At 44.8% G+C, this 18,055-nt stretch overlaps 1 protein-coding gene and 1 pseudogene across 5 annotated transcripts in view; both read right to left on the bottom strand.

Annotated features, from left to right (window-relative positions):
* The window catches only part of PFKP (phosphofructokinase, platelet), a 185,923-nt gene extending 173,786 nt beyond the window's left edge, over positions 1-12,137 (bottom strand). For 3 of the 5 annotated variants that reach the window (XM_063922153.1, XM_063922154.1, XM_063922150.1), the window contains exon 1: positions 11,622-12,136. In XM_063922153.1, the coding sequence (XP_063778223.1) occupies positions 11,622-11,706 (85 nt within the window). In that variant the 5' untranslated portion in view covers positions 11,707-12,136. Of the gene's footprint in view, positions 1-11,621 lie in introns of all 5 variants that reach the window. The other 2 variants (XM_063922151.1, XM_063922152.1) reach the window with 2 other exon arrangements.
* LOC134930734 (5S ribosomal RNA) lies at positions 4,133-4,251 on the bottom strand (annotated as a pseudogene).
* Positions 12,138-18,055: the final 5,918 nt, after the last annotated feature.

The following is an 18,055-nucleotide window of genomic DNA, read 5'->3' on the forward strand; positions in this document are numbered from 1 at the left end:
CCCTAGCTACGATGGACCAGCATTTTCTGGAACAGGGATATGCAGACATTGATGAGGCCCTCAGGAAGACTGGACAGCTCAGAAGGAAAGATCTTCTAAACAAAAAATGTTTTGATGCAGAAACAAGATCAGACAAACTCATCTTTTGCAGTACGTTCACCACTGCCTCCGGATTTATACGCAAAAAAAATCTTGAACACTGGCATCTTATATCCAGTGAGCCAACATTATCACATATAGTTGGAGATGCCCCAAGATTTGCGTACAGATGAGGCCCAAATCTAAAGAACTTACTGGTTGTGACATATTCTTAAAAAAAAGCTGGACACAAGTCCACACATTCGCTCAAGAAAGCACCAGGCATGTACAAATGCACGGGTTGTTCTAATTGTCAATTCATCCTGACAGGTGATCACTTTATTAACCCACAAGATGTCAAGAAATATGGCATCATACATACAGTTGATTGCAACAGCAGATTTGTTGTATACATTTTGAGATGTTCTTGTAATCTCATCTACGTCGGCAAGAGCAGCAGAATGCTGAAAGAAAGACTAAGGGAGCTATTCAGAGATGGATGCAGATCTTGCATCCGCAGCAAGATCTGCGTCCATCTACTCACATGCTAGTGGCTGCCAGGCACGGGGCAGGGCCGTCCAGCATCTGTGTGGCGGCACCCCACAATGCGTCTGCAATTTAATTGCGGATGCATTAATTTGTGGTCGACCCCTGCTGGGCAGGATCAGCAACGGAACTTCAGCAACAGAAGTAGACCTGAAGAAGCTTACTGTAGCTAGACACTTCAGAGACAAAAAAAACATACCATTAACCAACTCAAGTGTTGTTTTATTGATCAAATTCCACCATTACAGAGAGGAGGTGACAGAGAAAAGATCCTTTTACAAAGAGAACAGTGGATACATAAACTAAAAAGTTTATCACCTGGTAGTCTCATTGAGGAGTTTCGCATGGATGTGTTTTCTTTAATTACTTTGCCCATATCATATGATGCAACAACTGAAAGATGGGGGGCAAGGGTCTGTCCCTATGAAAATCTTTCCAGAAAAACATACCAATCCTTTTTTTTTAATTGATTTTCCCTTACAGATGACTTATGTCTTATTTCATCTATTTGACCCTGGGGTCACCGCCGTGTGACACATAATGGTCATAATGTTTATACTTGTTTGTTTTGCCCTCATGTTTGACATGATTAGTCCTGGGGTCACCACTGTTTGACACATAGTGGCCTCCACACAACTGGTGGGAATGTGGCTGGTCCTTAGGTCACCGCTGTGTGACACATAGTTGCCGCCACATAAGTATGTAAAATGTGTTATTTTTTTATAACTGATGCATCTTAGTTGCCTGCCAGCATAGTCAGGGGCAAATATTTCATGTGCAGTTATTACCTGCTATTAGCCCTATGGATGCATAGGGGTGGCCCTGGAGTCATCTATGTGTGACTCATAGTGGCCACACATTAACGTGTCTGAGATGGCATTCTTGTGTCCCCCACGGTTTCTGCGGCCACCAGTTATGGTATGAGCCCTCTGGCACAATCTACATCTTGGCCGCCATAGGCTAAAAGCATGTAGCTATTACCACTGTAGATGGCGCCCATGCAATTAAGATTTGTATCATATTTTTTTGACGTACAGTGTGTTGTTATGCTTCACGCTTTATGATAATGTACATTGGTGATGTAGTATTAGCGGGTGGTCTCGCAACGGCTTCTGTTGTTGAACGGATGGCCGCCTCTTCACTCTCTGCACTACTAAAGTTCCCGCAGCTGGATGTTTACCCCCTAAAAGCCAGATAGGGATGCCATAATAGAAGCAGAGTGGCTTCCCATGGAAAGCACTCTCCACTATCGCAGTCCAGACAGGCAGTCCCAGGGGAAGAAAACACCTTCCTCTAAGACTGCCTGTCCAGCTGTGACTAGCAGGGAGTGGTAAGTCACTGCCAGTGCTAGGCAGTCCATGCATGTTGCGGATTTCACTAAAATCTATCACAGGTGCCTTCACTATAGATTGCAAGCTCTAATGAGTAGGGCCCTCTTTCCATTTGTGCATTTGCTTCCCTGACCGATAATCGGTACTTTGCGGTGATAGGCGCACCTCCATTCACATCTGAACCAGGCCCAACATTTCCACTTGCTTCCAACTCAGTCCCCTAATGCTCAGTTTGTGAGACATGCATTTGTGGCCATTATAAGCACTTATATGTTTAAGTAGTGATATACAATGCAAACTATTACACTAGTTTGTATTTCAGTGTATTTCTAAAGTAGAATGTCAAAGTTGCATGGAAAGCTTTAAAAAACACAATGACTGTACTGCAGTAAGTAGTTGTAAGGCTGAACGCCATGCCTGCATAATAAGATTATGAGATTTGTAGTGGGCCTTATGTTTTCCTCAACTCAAAGTACAGTGAGAGATGGACCTTTCCACGTCTTATACTAAAGTCACCTGTTTTACCACGTCACTGAAATACAAAGGTGCCCTTCTTTAGGTGACAGCATATTAGGAAAACTAATCAGACCATATTTTTATAGTTACCTGTCTTTTCTTCTAGACAAAGCTGCAGTAGAGTGTACTGATCTCACAGTCCATGGCAGGTTACCACCAAATACACAGACTGGGGCAAGAATAGGGGTAAATTGACTAAAGCTTCTAAAAATGAAAAGTGGTGATGTTGCCTACAGCAACCAATAAAATTCTGTCAATCATTTCTCTATTGCATCATAGAAAATGATAGACAGAATCTGATAGGGCAACATCACCACTTTTCAATTTTAGAAGCTTTAGTAAATATACCCTGTAGATCTAGTTTTTTGAAAAGTAAGGCATTTGTACTGGATTCTCCATGCATGTACCTCAGGTGGTAATTCAGTTAGGCACTGGGATTGCCGCAAGGGGGAAAGCCCAGAGTTTCATGCTTGGAGCTATTCAATTATTTGGCATAAACCATGACCTAACGTGCAGTAGCCCATGGGTTTTGCGCAAAGTGCTGGAATCTATGGGCTCCCACGCACATTAAATGCACAGTCTGCAAATCCGTGATGCGGTCAAGATCCCGCCGGACGAAATCCCGGCGGTCGAAATACCGACACGGGGATCCCGACCGGCACAATCCCGACATATTCTCCCTCTGTGGGTGTCCACGACACCCATAGAGGATTAATAAATGAGTGTGCCGAGCGTAGCGCTCGCCCCCTTGTCGGGATTGTGCCAGTCGAGATCCCGGTGTCGGTATTCCGACCACCGAGATCCCGTTCGGCGGGATTACGTACTGATCCCGCAAATCCACCCTCTGGAGTTTAGCACATTAGGCTCAGGGTAAACCTTGCACCTAATTAAATCTATACTGGGTGGTTTTTTTTGGGAATCTGCACTGGACCAGATTGTACATTACTTGACAAGTATGATACTAATGAGATAAGAGATTAGAATTTAGACCAACATAAAGCTGCCAATTTTGCCTAAAAAGGCTTTTAGGGCAGGGCAGGGTTGGCGGTGCTCCTGGACATTATTTCAGAAAGAACTGTAAAAGGTTGTTTTGCAAAGAAGCAAAAGAAAGGCTGTTTGGTATGTCTCTCTGGGGCACACTTTATTTGAATTAACTGGATAATGGAATTATGAAGCCATGAATTGTGTATGAAGCATTAAAACTTAACTTTTAATATGTTCTACAGACGAAAAAAATAATAAAATAAATATATTGCAATATTGTAAGGAAAAAATTAATTAATTAGCCATATGAGAAAAAGCATCGCTGCATAAATCAGAAAAATAGGTTAAAACAAGTATTAAATAGCATGTGTAGAAGACGATATAATGATATGTCACTCGCTTATTTAAAAGTGGGTGACAGAAAGTTTGTCTATACACCCACTGGATTTTAAGCGAGTATTAATGTTAGACATTTGTCCTGTGCGAAAATAGAAATTCTTGTTATCTCTATCGGTTTATGATTGGATATACACATGTATATTTCATATGAGAGACACAAGAAAGAACCGGCTTTTGTATCACCGGACTCCTGTTTGAGTGGTCAGCTGTAATGCGTATTCTGCAATATTAGCTTGCAAATGCGTTTTGCTGATCAAAGAAAGGCATGTAACCTATTAGGCCTACAGTACCCAGTATTCCCAGAAGGTCACCCTCTCTGGTACTGACCGGGCCCAGTGCTGCTTGGCTTCCAAGATCAGACGAGATCGGGCAGGTCCAGCATGGTATGACTGTAGGAAAAATGGTAAATACCTCTCAGCATAGAAAATGGCTGCCACTCTTAGCAAAATGTGGTTCCGTGATCAGGAATATTGAGTTGTTAGTATTGCATAAAAATGTGTCTAGGCAGCACTGTGTCTCAATGCAGGCAGATACAATTGTTTTCAGGTAAACCACATAAGCTGCAAGAAGCAGCTGACTTATATCACTGATAGATACAAATATTTGTATTTAGTTGTCACAATAACACAATGCAGACAGATGCAATTGTTTTAGGATAGACCACATGGGCTGCAAGAAGCAGTTGACTTCTATCACTGAAAGGTACCGTGTGACAATATGACAATACCCTTAGAATATACCACTAGGGCTGCAAAGGCAGCTAACTGTTCAATCATATAAACAATTTGGCATAGGATATGGATATAAGAGATGGTAAATATTTATCAAGTACTCCTAAAGTGAATTGGTAAGTACCCCTTACTATTTATACATTTATACAAAGTGTCACCTATTATCCCGCCGTCGGTATGGTGACCGGCAGTCTCCCAACAGCCAGTCACACGAACCCAACACCTCAAAAATATGTAGTCTTTGTGCAGATACAATTATATAACAAAAACCTTTGGTGGGGTCACATGATGCAGGTGATTTTCACAAACTTTTCTCACTGCAACCCCGAGAGAGACATCTGTTATGTTGGAGAAGTTTCCACCAACAGGCCAAATCACATGACCCTTATACAGTGATGGCTGGGTCAGAACCCGAATTGCAGCTGCAGAAGTGATGAGGTCAGAGGTAACATGCCTGGGGTACCCTCAAATGTATAAGGTTCCCTTATTGTGTTACTTATGTGTTTCTGTACTTTACTGAGCTTAGAAAGGAGCAATTTTACAACTTAGGTATTAAGCAAATGCTAAAAATGGGCCTAATTCATATGTGAATAGAAACAAAGGTGCTATTGCTGCTGCTTACATGGAAGAAGCAGCAATGCACTAGCATGGAAGGAAGCATAGGAAGCGTCTGGGGTAAGCAGACTCCTCCTAGGATGCAGCATCTGATCACCTGCAACGCCATCGGCCAGCTCAAGACAACTGCCCCAGCTATGACCAAGAGGCCAGGAAATCTCGTCTTTTGATGGAGAACCTGGCCTCAGTGCTCCCCAAAACGGCAGCGATACACCTCTGTTTTGGGGAACGGAGGCCGTCACCACCGCCTCCCCGACCCCAAATGGCTGCAGGCTGTCAAACTCTTCACATCTGCAGCCATAGTGCGTCCAAAGATGCAGGACCAGTGCTGTAAATGTGCACTATGGGTCTGGCACATGTGTAATATACTGAACATTTGTACATCCTTCGGGATCTGAATTAGGCCCCATGGTTAGTGTTTAATTTCCCGTAATGATTTTCTCCATATTGTCCCTTGCTTACTATAAGTCCCCTATTTCTTGTCTCACGTCACATGTGCTTATTATTAGCACCATGTAAGCCGTTACTGCTACAGGCAACAAAATATGCTCTATTCTGTATATGGCTTCTACTGTAGCTCCACATCAACTCATTCACCCTCTGATTTATGGCCCTCATGTTACTATGTTATCCTGGAATGTCTGCAGCCTCAATGATAAACTACCTCAAGAGACACTCTAGTATATAGAAAGAGCGCATGTGTGTTAAAATTAATAAAAATAAGTATAAATATAAAACCGTATAAGATCACATAGATTTATTTTATTTCTTATTTAAAATTACAATTAAAATACTTGTGTTCACAAAGGGCACACGGTTTTAAAAACAGTACATATAAATTGTATGTAAAAATATAGATGTGTTCAACTTTACTCAGAATTATGTTCATAGTATATAGCCTTGAGCTGGAACGCTGTATATACGTAGAAGTCGGGTAGCAGTTGATTTTCCGATGGACACAATACCGACGGTCATAATCCGGACAGCCATTGAGCTACAGTCAAAATACCGACACGGTCAAAATACCGACATTCATTATGCCGACATGAACAAAATGCCGACATAGTCAGAATACCAACATTTGAAATACCGACATGCGTTTTTAAGGAAATTTTTCACAAGAACAGACTTGTTCATACTTTACCAACCCAGTGGACCTGGAGGGAATATAATAGTGTGCCGAGCGCAGCGAGCCATGCGAGGGGACGCGCTACACTTAGACAGTGTCCATATCGACCTATGTCGACACTGACACAGAACCCTGAAAGACTCATGTCAGTATTTCGACATGTCAGCATTTCAAATGACGGTGTTCCGACTGTGTCGACATTTAGAACATGTCGGCATAATGAATGTCGTTATTTTGACAGTGTTGGTATTTTGACTGTAGGTCAAAGGCTGTCGGGATTATAACCGTCGGTATTGTGTCCGTCAGTAAATCATACTGAACCCGTACAAGTCACCTTAGTTATGGTTGTGGTATAAAAATAAGTCTAAATATTCCCATAAAGTATTCTCTTGGTTGGGACTTTTAAATATTGTAAACAAAGTGGAAGAGTTCTAGGAACTTAGTGGATTGTTGGAAAATTCATGATAAATTCCTTGAGGCATTAAGGTCAGACTCCTCCCTCTGGGACGTGGTTTTTTTCTTCCTATATTTGAGTCAGTGGGAATAGTTTAAATATAGAAACAAATAGTACACATCATCCTGCAACTGCTTACCCCAGCTTCCCTGCTAGCGATAAATCTTTTTCTAAGACTGATTACAACATGGTAACACCCAGCTAACTGCACAGAGTTTGGGTATCTTCAAAGGGACAACTCTGACTGTCCACTCAACACCATTTACAGTATCTCACCAATGACCAACCCAGGGAAGAAGTATCCTACATCCTACTATGCTACAGTACCAGGGATTATGACAAAAAAGGGTACTTCTCCCTGTCATGCCATGTGACAACAGATATGTTTGGAGGTTATCATTTCTGTAGATAGGGCCGTCTTAACAGCAGTGTAGGCCCCTGGGCACAGCAATGCACTGGGTCCCCTACCCATCCTCCAGCGGTATGGATGGGGGGTGCTATCAGCTGCAGCTTTGATGTCCTGCGGGCGGTAGGGGGTGTTCTATCTTCTGCTCAGCATGTAGGACCTGGAGCAGTAATTTCTACTAATTACTCCTTTACTGCACAAATGTGGCTAAACTGTAGAAGGGGGCATTGGGCTGAATGAAGAAGCCCTGATACATGACTTCCAGGATGGTAGGGGGTGCTTAATACGTAGGGGAGGGGTGGATAGTGGAGTGGGCTTAATATTTATAATTTTCCGGTGGGAGGGCAGATTGCTTGACTGCAGATATCTCAAGTTCCTGAAAATATATTTCTTATCTTTGAATGGGATAAAAAAAAACTAGAGTCACGCCTTTCAGGAGGTTCTGGGGACTTGGGGATCAGGAGTTCAGTAGCCAGAGCAATTCACCAACGAAAATATAAAACTGCATATTAGGTGTGTGGAGCTGGAGCAGGGACCGGCTGCTTGAAGGCTGATATTTCTGGTTCTGGACATAGTAGAGACAAGCAGCCAGTGGCCACCAAAAGGGGAGAGTCCCAGATTTTGGAGTATACCCTCAGAAAAACTCTAAGTCAGACAGAACCAGAGATATCTGGTTGGAAAGAGCAATTAACAGGCTTGGATGGGGACCACTGCTTTCAAGTCGAATATCTCCGGTTCCCCAGGCCCGGTTTTCAAAAATCTGGTGGCCAAAGAAAGAGGGGACCCTCAGCTATCAGCCTAGGGCCCTTATACTCCTGAGGCCCTTGGGTAAGAGCCCATTGAGCCCATATTAAAAGACAGCCCTGTCTGTAGATGAAGAACAATTTACATTTGCCTCCTTTCCTAAAAAGAAATCCACATATAAAGATGATCTCCCAACTGCATTACATAAATTAGCTAGGAACGGCTTGGTCCCCAGACTGCTGGAGTTATATAATTCTGCCACAAAGACTGGATTATTATCTGATTTATGACTGAAGCTGTGGCACAGACAGGGACTTACTGTTTTTTTTAGCTGACCATGATCCCATGAAACCCCCATATGAATACTGCATTTGCCTCTTCAATCCAGAAAAAGATATATAATTAATGTAGTAATATAGACTCATTTTTCTTCTTAATTCAGATATGAAAATCCTAAAATATTAAATACATTTCAAAACTATCAAATAAGTGGATACTCTCTATCAAACATCCTAGTCACATGGAGGAAGGGGGGTGGGTTCCCATACATCTACATTAATTAATATCAGATGTTTATATATTAACTTAAATACAATCATATTACATATGGGTCACCGTCAAGCATTGTAATTTTGGTGGATGCTATTAAAGGCATTTACTTTGGGGAAACAGCAACCCAAACTCCCCCAAATGATTTGCTATAGCAATAGAACCCTTAGCTTGTATGTTGTATTTGCACCCAGATATTCACAGGCTCTGTTGTATATATGCTAAAATATCACTTTATGTAGATGACATACTCTACTGCCCTGCAGATGTGGGCATATTGCAGGTGGAAATTTTGTATCAGCAATTAATAAACTATGGAGATTTTTACAGCATAAATCTGAATGTACTGGACTCTTGTAATGGTAATATTGGCAGAGGAAGCTGAGGAGTGCTATGCTTCAATTTCAATATCTGAGTTGCACAACAATATTTTTCAGTTTAAATGTGGATGATAAAAGGTCTATTTTAAGCTAAGGGCCTCCTGGTTTATTTTCCCAGCAGGCTCTAATAACAGAACAAGCCACATCCCCATAGTGCAATCTCTTCTCTAAATATGCATCCTGCCCCCTAATGACCTTGCATGATTGTATAGAAGCAAAGGCATCTGATAGTCAGTGGCTATTTTAATGCATCCTTTCATCACAACCACTGCCCTTCAACCGCTGACCAATTCACCTTCAGAGGATTCAACTGTGTATAGGCATTTTAATGATTTGAATCACTTTCCCTATAATATAATACATATATATATATATATATATATATATATATACATATTTTTATATACAGCTTAATTTTCATGATGCTTCAGCCCCCTGAGCTCTAAGTTTCTATGTGGTTTCCTTGCATGACTTCATACATATTTCACAAAAACTGTCATTATCGGTGACAGTAACCAGACACACTTCTAGTTTCAGATAGACGAACAGAAAACCTCACTTCCTTGGTTTCTAATGACAGAAACACACATGAAACTGAAATTAGTCATTTTCCTACGCCCAGGGACACAACTACAATTATACACAGTGCAGCACCATATATCACTATGAGTCAATACCTCAAGGACAATTGTCAATTAACTATTAATCAACTCCCAAGCCAATAATAAACATTGTTACTGTATATCACATTTCACATCCTACTGTAAGCTTCCCTACAAATAGACATAATACAACACATTGGTGAACCAGGCCTGTCTGGTGATTGAATATTAATTATGCAAGTGAATCTGTACAGAGGATGAGGAAAGGATGGTTTGGAAGAAGAGGGGTTAATATTAGTGAATCCGAGAGTGGGGTGTCAGTGGGTGTGCTGCTGCGGCTGGAGGGGGGACGGGACGGGGGGGACTGAGACCTTGGCATGTGAAGGTAATGATGAGGGAGCTGCTACCCCCGGAATGTGTGACTCAGAGGAAGCTCTCTGCCTCCTGCAAGGACTCCCATGGCCGCACGTACACACACAGGCTGGAGGGAGGAGGAGGATGAGAGCAGCGAGGAGGGATGGAAGATGATACAGACGCTGGGTATTAATGCACAGACACGAGATGCATCATTTGCTCGTATTACAACTGCATGTGCAATAATAGTGTTATATATAATTATACTGTAGTAACATTTATTATAACACCCAGGTGATAATGGGATTATTAGACGGATTTGGGAGCATAGAAAGGGTAGGAGTGCAAGGGAAAGGTGTGTCTATTACAGTGAGATGGGTAAGCTATACATTGTAGCGATGATGGCTGCCTAGTGACTGACACGTTGTTACACGTCCCATTAGATGGCTGGGGCTGCGGCGTGGTCCTAGAAGACAGCAGGACTCTGGAGGAGGACATAGCAGGGTAATTGCTGGTGTCACTGGAATGCACTGGGTCAGTGCTGCAGGTGACAGTAATGGGCATCTGGTCACAGTGCAGCAATGCGTGCTCCACTGTAACCTGCGGCCTTGCAGCTGCTGTGATGGGAAAAGGGCCGTCCCCGGGTAACCGGTCACACCGGGCCATGTAGTTCCCCTATAGGAGGAGATCCCCCACCTGTTGCATTGTGTAAGAAGTAATAGTAAAGGAGATGAGCAGTGACAGTGAGAAGAGCGCTCTGTAATACAGGGCCGGTGTGGGAGGGGAAGTAATGGGGAGGATGAGGAGGAATCGTATTGCTATGTAATATTAGTCATCGCAGGGAAAGACCGCAGTGCAGCAGCATGGGACCCGCCTCCTGCCATAGGTGACCAGTCTCCTCCACACTGTCCTATGGACCTCCAGCCGGGGACACCTGCTGTCCAGGTCCTGGGTCTGTGTAACAACTACAGGAGATGTAACTACAAGTGTCTGTGATGAAGACGTAACAGGTAGAGCTGGGAAATAGCTTGCCATATACTGGGAGCACTGGTCTTGGTGCTGGCGGTGGCCTAAATTCACTTTGGTTATCATATCATCACTCTTGTTTGACGGGTACGTCTATATTTGTAGATGCCACTGTAAGCCTGAGATATACTATGTATCCAAATACAGTAACATGTCTCCATAGAGTGTAACCTCTTCCACACTGCCCATAATACCATACCCCCTGAGCCAAAAGTAGGGTGACCATAATATCCCTTTAATCTGGGACACATATGATTTACACAGGTTCTGTAGCTGGCTAAAACCAGAAGAAATTCAGGCTACAGTTTAGTCAGCCACAGAACCTGTGTAAATCATATGTGTCCCAGATTAAAGGGATATTATGGTCACCCTACAAGTGGTACCCACATATCAGGGCAGGATGAATTGGTACCTGTGCAATGTGCCAGTAGGTGGCCTAGGTATTAGATCTATCCAGGCCCATACATGCCTATACTGCTGCTTGACCTACAGGGGACTCCACCATTTTTGGACCAGCCACCTGATGATCCCCATTCTCCATCTGCAGGACTCTCCTATGTATGCACCTGGGGCATACAGCCTGGCACCTTGCCTGCTGGGATCAGGGACAAGGAGAGAGAGAGAGAGAGGAGAGAGAGAGAGAGAGAGAGAGAGAGAGAGAGAGAGAGAGAGGCAACAGGAACAGGAGTGATAGATGTGACAGCCGGGATAAGGTGACAGTGGGTACAGAGCAGGGACAGAGGGCTCAGCAGCCATAGGGGCACAGGGCATCCTTACCTTGGGCATCTCCCCCGCTGGTCAGGACACCGATCGCTTTACCGGCTCCCGAAAGATTCTCAAAAAACTTCTGCGGCTGTGCCATGATTGCAGCTGCCCTCACTCAGTGCCACCAGGAATAAATATATATGTGTATAACGCTGGCTCTATATAAGGTGTCACTCTATAGCACAGGGTGCAGTGCTAGCTCTCCTGCAAATATATACGCTCATAGCATTAAAATCCTTGTAGGCAATAATAAAAAATAAAAGTGTGCATGAAATGAATAGACAGGAGGCTGCAGCGATGAGTGCAGCACGGAGGGGGTGTGGGTGGCTGCTGCAGCCCTGATCTCCGCCTTTTCCTCTTCTCCTCCGTCCTCCTTTCCACAGTGTGAGCTGCTGCTGTGACACTGCCGCTGCTCAGCAACCGAGAGCCGGACCGCGAGACACGCCCATCGCCCGGTAACCACGCCCTTCTCCGGGCTGCAGGCTGCAGCGCTTCTGGAGTCGGAGACAGAAAAGTGGGCGGTGATTGGCCGCTGATGCTGATGCCGGAAAGTCGCCGGTGGGTGTGGCCTTACTGTACATCCCCTTGAGGCTCTTTCTAGCCAACGCTGAGTAAACAGCCTAGCTAGGAATATCAGAGCTGCTGCTGCTCCAGGAAGAGCTACAGTATTAATTCAATTAATACGTATTCAATTAATTAATTCAATTAATAATTCAATTAATAAGTATTAATACAATTCAGACTCTCTAATACAGACTCTCTAATCCTTACACTGTGTAAGGACAGCATTGAGGACAGCAGCTCCAGATTGCAGCTAACAAAAAATAAAAGCTGTATTAGAGAGTCAGAATTGTTCCTGTACGCTGGTTTAAGAAGTTTGCAGTACCCTACATTGGATATTCCTCTAAATTTAGGATATTAGCATTAGGATTTTTAGTGGTGCGTGTTTAGGGATACTTTCCCAAGCATTACGGTTCTACAATTAGGACATCGCTCTTACATATAAAAACACCCCTGAGGAAGTCTATGTTTAGACGAAACGCGTTGGGTGATGAGACATAGTGGGTGGACAAGCTGTCATTGAGCTCCTCCCCGGCTGGGGTGGACAGCTAGTCCTTATAAGATCATATTCCATGATTGTCTAACGATCAAAGTAAGAGTTATAAACTTTTTAAAAAAATAAATGAATTTTTATTAATTTTGGCGAAGGACTAACGAGTGATTTTACTGTCTGGTGAATCTGGTGCGAGGGTATTTTTCAGGATCATCCCACTATCCGTGACTATTCTTTGAGATACTATAGAGAGATTGCAAAGAGACTTTAATGCATACTTGAGCGCTCTCCAAACAACTATCAACACTTTTCAACCACTGGTTCTCAACTGGCAGGAGGACTGTTTTGGAGATTAGCAGCTGATCCTCCTTGAGGAGTATTGTGTTTAAGGCAAATTTTTAGCGCAATTTGATTATTTTCTTTTGTTTATATATATATATATATATATATATACACATATATAACATATGACCAAACGTAAAATAAATGAAGATATAGCCAGCCTTACATTAATGGTTATGCTGCTGGCAAGCAGTACTTCGCTAAGAATCCCTCCTCCTTCTTCAATGCAGCCTGTGGCACGCCAATGACTGAGCCACAGGCTTACTGAGCCGGACAGCAATTGGACAGCTGAGCCGTCGCTCAGCTGTCCTGACTACAGCTCTTAGGAGGAGGGACAGGGCAGCGGGGGAGCATGTTTGACAGGGAAGCGGGGAGCCCGGACTCGTGAGCGCAGTATCGCGTATTAGATTGAAGAGAGATCCGATCTGCGGCGGGTGGCCCTTTTAGTTGGGGAGCCCGGGGTACTTATCCCCAGACTCCCCCATCCTTAACCCGGCTCTGTTTGCTACACATAGGAACCACTGGCGTATCTATAATGAGTGCAGTGTGTGCGGTGCATACGGCCCCCTGGGTCCGGAGGGGGCACACACCACACACAGTGCACCCATTTCTTCTATATACTTACCTTTCTCGTGTCCGGGTGTGGGTCCCTTCTTCTCCCGAGTCCCATTGCCGGCAGCAGCGCTGTTAGTGGTCTGTCTGAGCACTAGAGACTCTGGCACAGTGCTAGAGTCTACAGGGCATGCGCAGGTCTCCGAAAAAATGGCCACCATACGAGACTTGCGCATGCGCTGTACACTCTGGCACTGTGCCAGAGTCTCTAGCCCTCAGACAGAGCGCTAACAGTGCTGCTACCAGCTACTTGACGGGACAGGAGGGGGCCCACACCCAGAGACTGCACATGGGTCCCCTCCTCTCTAGATACCTCCCAACTGTCCCTAATTTAGCGAGACAGTCCCGCTAATTGGACACTGTCCCTCCTGTTGGTCGCAGTGTCCCTCGGGCGGGGGGCAGTTTGGAGAGCCAGTGATCACCGCTGCTCTGCTTTGCAAAGCAGCCGGTGATCATGCGCACGGCATCTATCAGCACAAGGAGGGGAGACGGGGACTGTCCATCTGCTCATGGAGAGCTGGGCACGCCCCCAAAATGACGAAAACAGGGGTAGCAGCACTAGGCCACGCCTGCTTATCTTGAGGCCCCGCTTCTCTACCTGAAGCCCCTCCCCCACGGCACGGCGTGTCCTTATTCAGAAGGGACAGAAATTGGGAGGTATGCATTTGTAGTTTAATTTCAAACTTGCATTGCATTATCCTAGCAAATTCATGTTTTTTTTTGTGGGGTTCGGTATGAAATCCAGGTTGTTGAGATGCCAGCGGTCACATGACCGACACCTGCATCCCCAACATTGAAGATCCCGACGTCGGAGGGGTTAAGTATTTAGCGCTAGACTGCAGTAGATATCACTAATTTTCCGCGATTGCCATTTTTGCATTTTTTTGTCATGAAACGAACTTTTGCAGATATGCGCACTCCCGCGAATCGCCCCATTCAAATGCAAATTAGTTGAATTAAATGATAGAAAGCTATTTTTTCAGCAAAATAAGTTATAAAATTAAATTTTGTGTACATAACAATGTGTATAAGTATATAGAAACATAGAAACATAGAATTTGACGGCAGATAAGAACCACTTGGCCCATCTAGTCTGCCCCTTTTTTATTTTATCCTTTATGCAATCTCAACCCTTTTTTAACCTTAATTCTTTGTAAGGATATTCATATGCCTGTCCCAAGCATGTTTAAATTGCCCTACAGTCTTAGCCTCTACCATCTCTGATGGGAGGCTATTCCACTTATTCACTACCCTTTCTGTGAAGTAATTTTTCCTTAAATTTCCCCTGAACCTCCCCCCCTTCCAGTCTCAATGTATGCCATCGAGTTCTAATACTTCTTTTCTTTTGAAGAATGTTTCCCTCCAGAACTTTGTTAAGACACTTGATATATTTGAAAGTTTCTATCATGTCCCCCCTTTCCCTTCTCTCCTCCAAACTATACATGTTAAGATCTTTTAGCCTTTCCGGCAGGGTCAGACTGGCCCACAGGGGTACCAGGGAAACCACCGGTAGGCCCCACTGCCTGAGGGTCCTCTCCTTCCTCTAGGGATCAGGTTCCATACTGTGCACTTGTATTATACATGGTAGATATGTTACATTACACTGCACAAGACTATTGTGCATTTCAAGCCTTTGTAGAGGCTTGCCACACCCCCTTTGTTGGCTGGTCACACCCCTAAGTATGGGCCCCTAGCACTGCATTCCCCGGAGGGCCCTTCATACCCCAGTCCGACACTGCTTTCCGGGTAAGTTTTGTGATGTAGGCCATGCACCATTTTAGTTGCCCTTCTTTGTACACTCTCTAATTGTTAGGATCTCCTGTTCTGTACTGCCACGTCGCCATGGCAACCGGGAGGCAAGTGTTAGCGAAGTAACCTGAGCGCAGCTGATACTCCGGTCCGGGTTTTTACTGTGTAGTGGTTACAGGCTCTGTGCACGGCAGGGAATCCGGCTCTGGTTTTGTGCTCACAGTCTGTGAGGTCTGAGTGGGGCGTGGACAGCACCTGCTATATAAACCATCCTCTCAGCCTAGGCAAATGCTGCTGAATCTTTGTTTGTTAGTCAGTTCCAGAGAGTTAGCTAGTACTGTGTGACTTTGTATTTACTTGTTGCTTACTGCGAATAGGCCTTGGGATTCGGTACTTCATTCTGCCAATCCGGACCTAGCAGTAAGACTGGAGTCAGTTGTTTAACCTGCTGGGGTTCTTTTGCTATTCTGTGAACCCAGCAGGTTTGCGGCTGTACTCTCAGACCTGCTTGCTTAATCCTCCCTCACTGTGCAGGGCGTCCAGGTGTCAGTTTAGTGGCAGTAAGCTGAACCTGTGCCCTGCAAGTGGGGGTTAGGATTGTGGATACTCTCCTTGTGTCTATATTTCTATCTCTGACCAAGGAGTTTATTCCCACACCCGTTGGTAACCCTTTGGGGTTTTTCCTGTTGCTCTTAGCAACATAATTTTGGGTGCTCCACATGTTAAATCACTACATCTCGCTTCATTGTCCGCTCTATTCCATCTGAGCATTCCTGACACTAGGGAGACACCCAATTCCTGAGCCTTTGGGCTTCCCCGTTCAATGTGTTTATTAGTTATTCCATCACCTCCTGTGTATGTTGTGTTATACTGTCTGTGAGTTCGTTTTGCCTCGCATCCCTCTCTGTTCATACACCGGTATACTCCTGTTAGCACTGGTGTGCGTAACATATTCAGCAGCCCTACTCCTGTTGAAATTTTGTGGGAATATGGAGCATACCCCTCAAAATACTTTGCAACAGGTGGTCGATCAGGTGCAGGTCCTGACTCGACAATTTAATGAGTTGTCCATTAAAATGAACACCCCGCAGGCCGCTAGCGGAGCTCCCGCAGCAGCAGCGGCAAGTTTAGGGGTTAAGGAGCCGAAAGTAAATCTCCCGGATCGTTTTTCTGGAGATCGCTCGCAGTTCTTTTGTTTCAAGGAGAGCTGTAAGCTATATTTCAGGCTTAGGCCCCAGTCTTCTGGGTCGGAGATTCAGCGGGTGGGCATTGTGATTTCCTTGCTACAAGGAGACCCACAGGTCTGGGCATATGGGTTGCAGCCTGACTGTCCGTCGCTTAAAAGTGTTGATGCTTTTTTTACGGCACTGGGCATTTTGTATGATGACCCTGACAAGATGGCTTCAGCCGAGGCTCAGATTACGGTCCTAAAGCAAGGGCGACGGCCAGCTGAGGTTTATAGTACGGAGTTTCGGAGGTTGGCTCATGATACCCAGTGGAATGACCCAGCCCATAGAAACCAGTACCGAAGGGGCCTTTCTGACCAGATAAAGGACCAACTGGTACAATATCCCTCGCCTGATAGCTTAGATCAGCTCATGCAGTTATCCATCCGGGTGGATAGACGGCTGAGAGAGCGTAGGCTTGAAAGGGAGACCGCAGTTTCCTTTTTTCCCAAGGGAACCTCAGACTCTGAGGAATATTCCGAGGAGCCTATGCAGATTGGGGCTACCCGCCTCTCCTCGCGTGAGAAGACGCGGAGGAGACAGCAGGGTTTGTGTTTGTACTGTGGGAATAAAGGTCATGTCGTAGTATCATGCCCAGAAAAGCCGGAAAACTTCAGGGCCTGAGGGTAATGGGAAATATCCTGTCAGGCCAGAAGTCAGATTTTCCCAAAAAGACTTTTCTCATTCCGGTGACTTTGGAGATCCTCGGTCAAACTGTCAAGACTGAGGCCTTTGTTGACAGTGGGGCCGATGGGGTTTTCATGGACCGTCAATTCGCCCTGGAACACTCTGTTCCCTCAGTACCTTTGGCATCAGAGATTGAGATCTGTGGGTTAAACGGGGAACCATTGTCCCAGGGTAAAATTACCTCCTGCACCAGCCAAATTCCTTTGTTTATTGGAGCCACACACTCTGAAAAATTGTCTTTCTATGTGACTGTCTGTTCTTTTGCCCCATTGGTTTTGGGGTTACCCTGGTTAAGGGCCCATAACCCTCAATTTAACTGGATCTCTGGGGAGATTCTTAGTTGGGGTAGTGATTGTTTCAGGAGTTGCTTGAGCCTTCCAGTCAGGCTCTCGCAGCTAACTTTGCCAGGATTGCCAGGATGTTATTCAGATTTTGCGGATGTGTTCTCCAAAAAAAGTTGCGGAGGTACTACCTCCCCATCACCCCTATGACTGTGCCATTGATTTGTTGCCGGATGCTAAGCTTCCCAAGAGCAGGTTGTACTCCCTGTCACGTCCTGAGACTCAGGCTATGGCAGAGTTCATTCAGGAGAACTTGGCTAAGGGATTTATCAGACCCTCACAGTCCCCAGTTGGGTCGGGGTTCTTCTTCGTGGGTAAAAAGGACAGTTTGTTGCGACCCTGCATCGACTTCAGGGAATTGAACCGTATCACGATTAAAAACTCGTACCCACTGCCTCTCATTTCGGTTTTGTTTGACCAGCTTCGTACTGCCAC

The sequence above is a fragment of the Pseudophryne corroboree genome, chromosome 5, assembly GCF_028390025.1.
Source record: "Pseudophryne corroboree isolate aPseCor3 chromosome 5, aPseCor3.hap2, whole genome shotgun sequence".
Taxonomy (NCBI): domain Eukaryota; kingdom Metazoa; phylum Chordata; class Amphibia; order Anura; family Myobatrachidae; genus Pseudophryne; species Pseudophryne corroboree.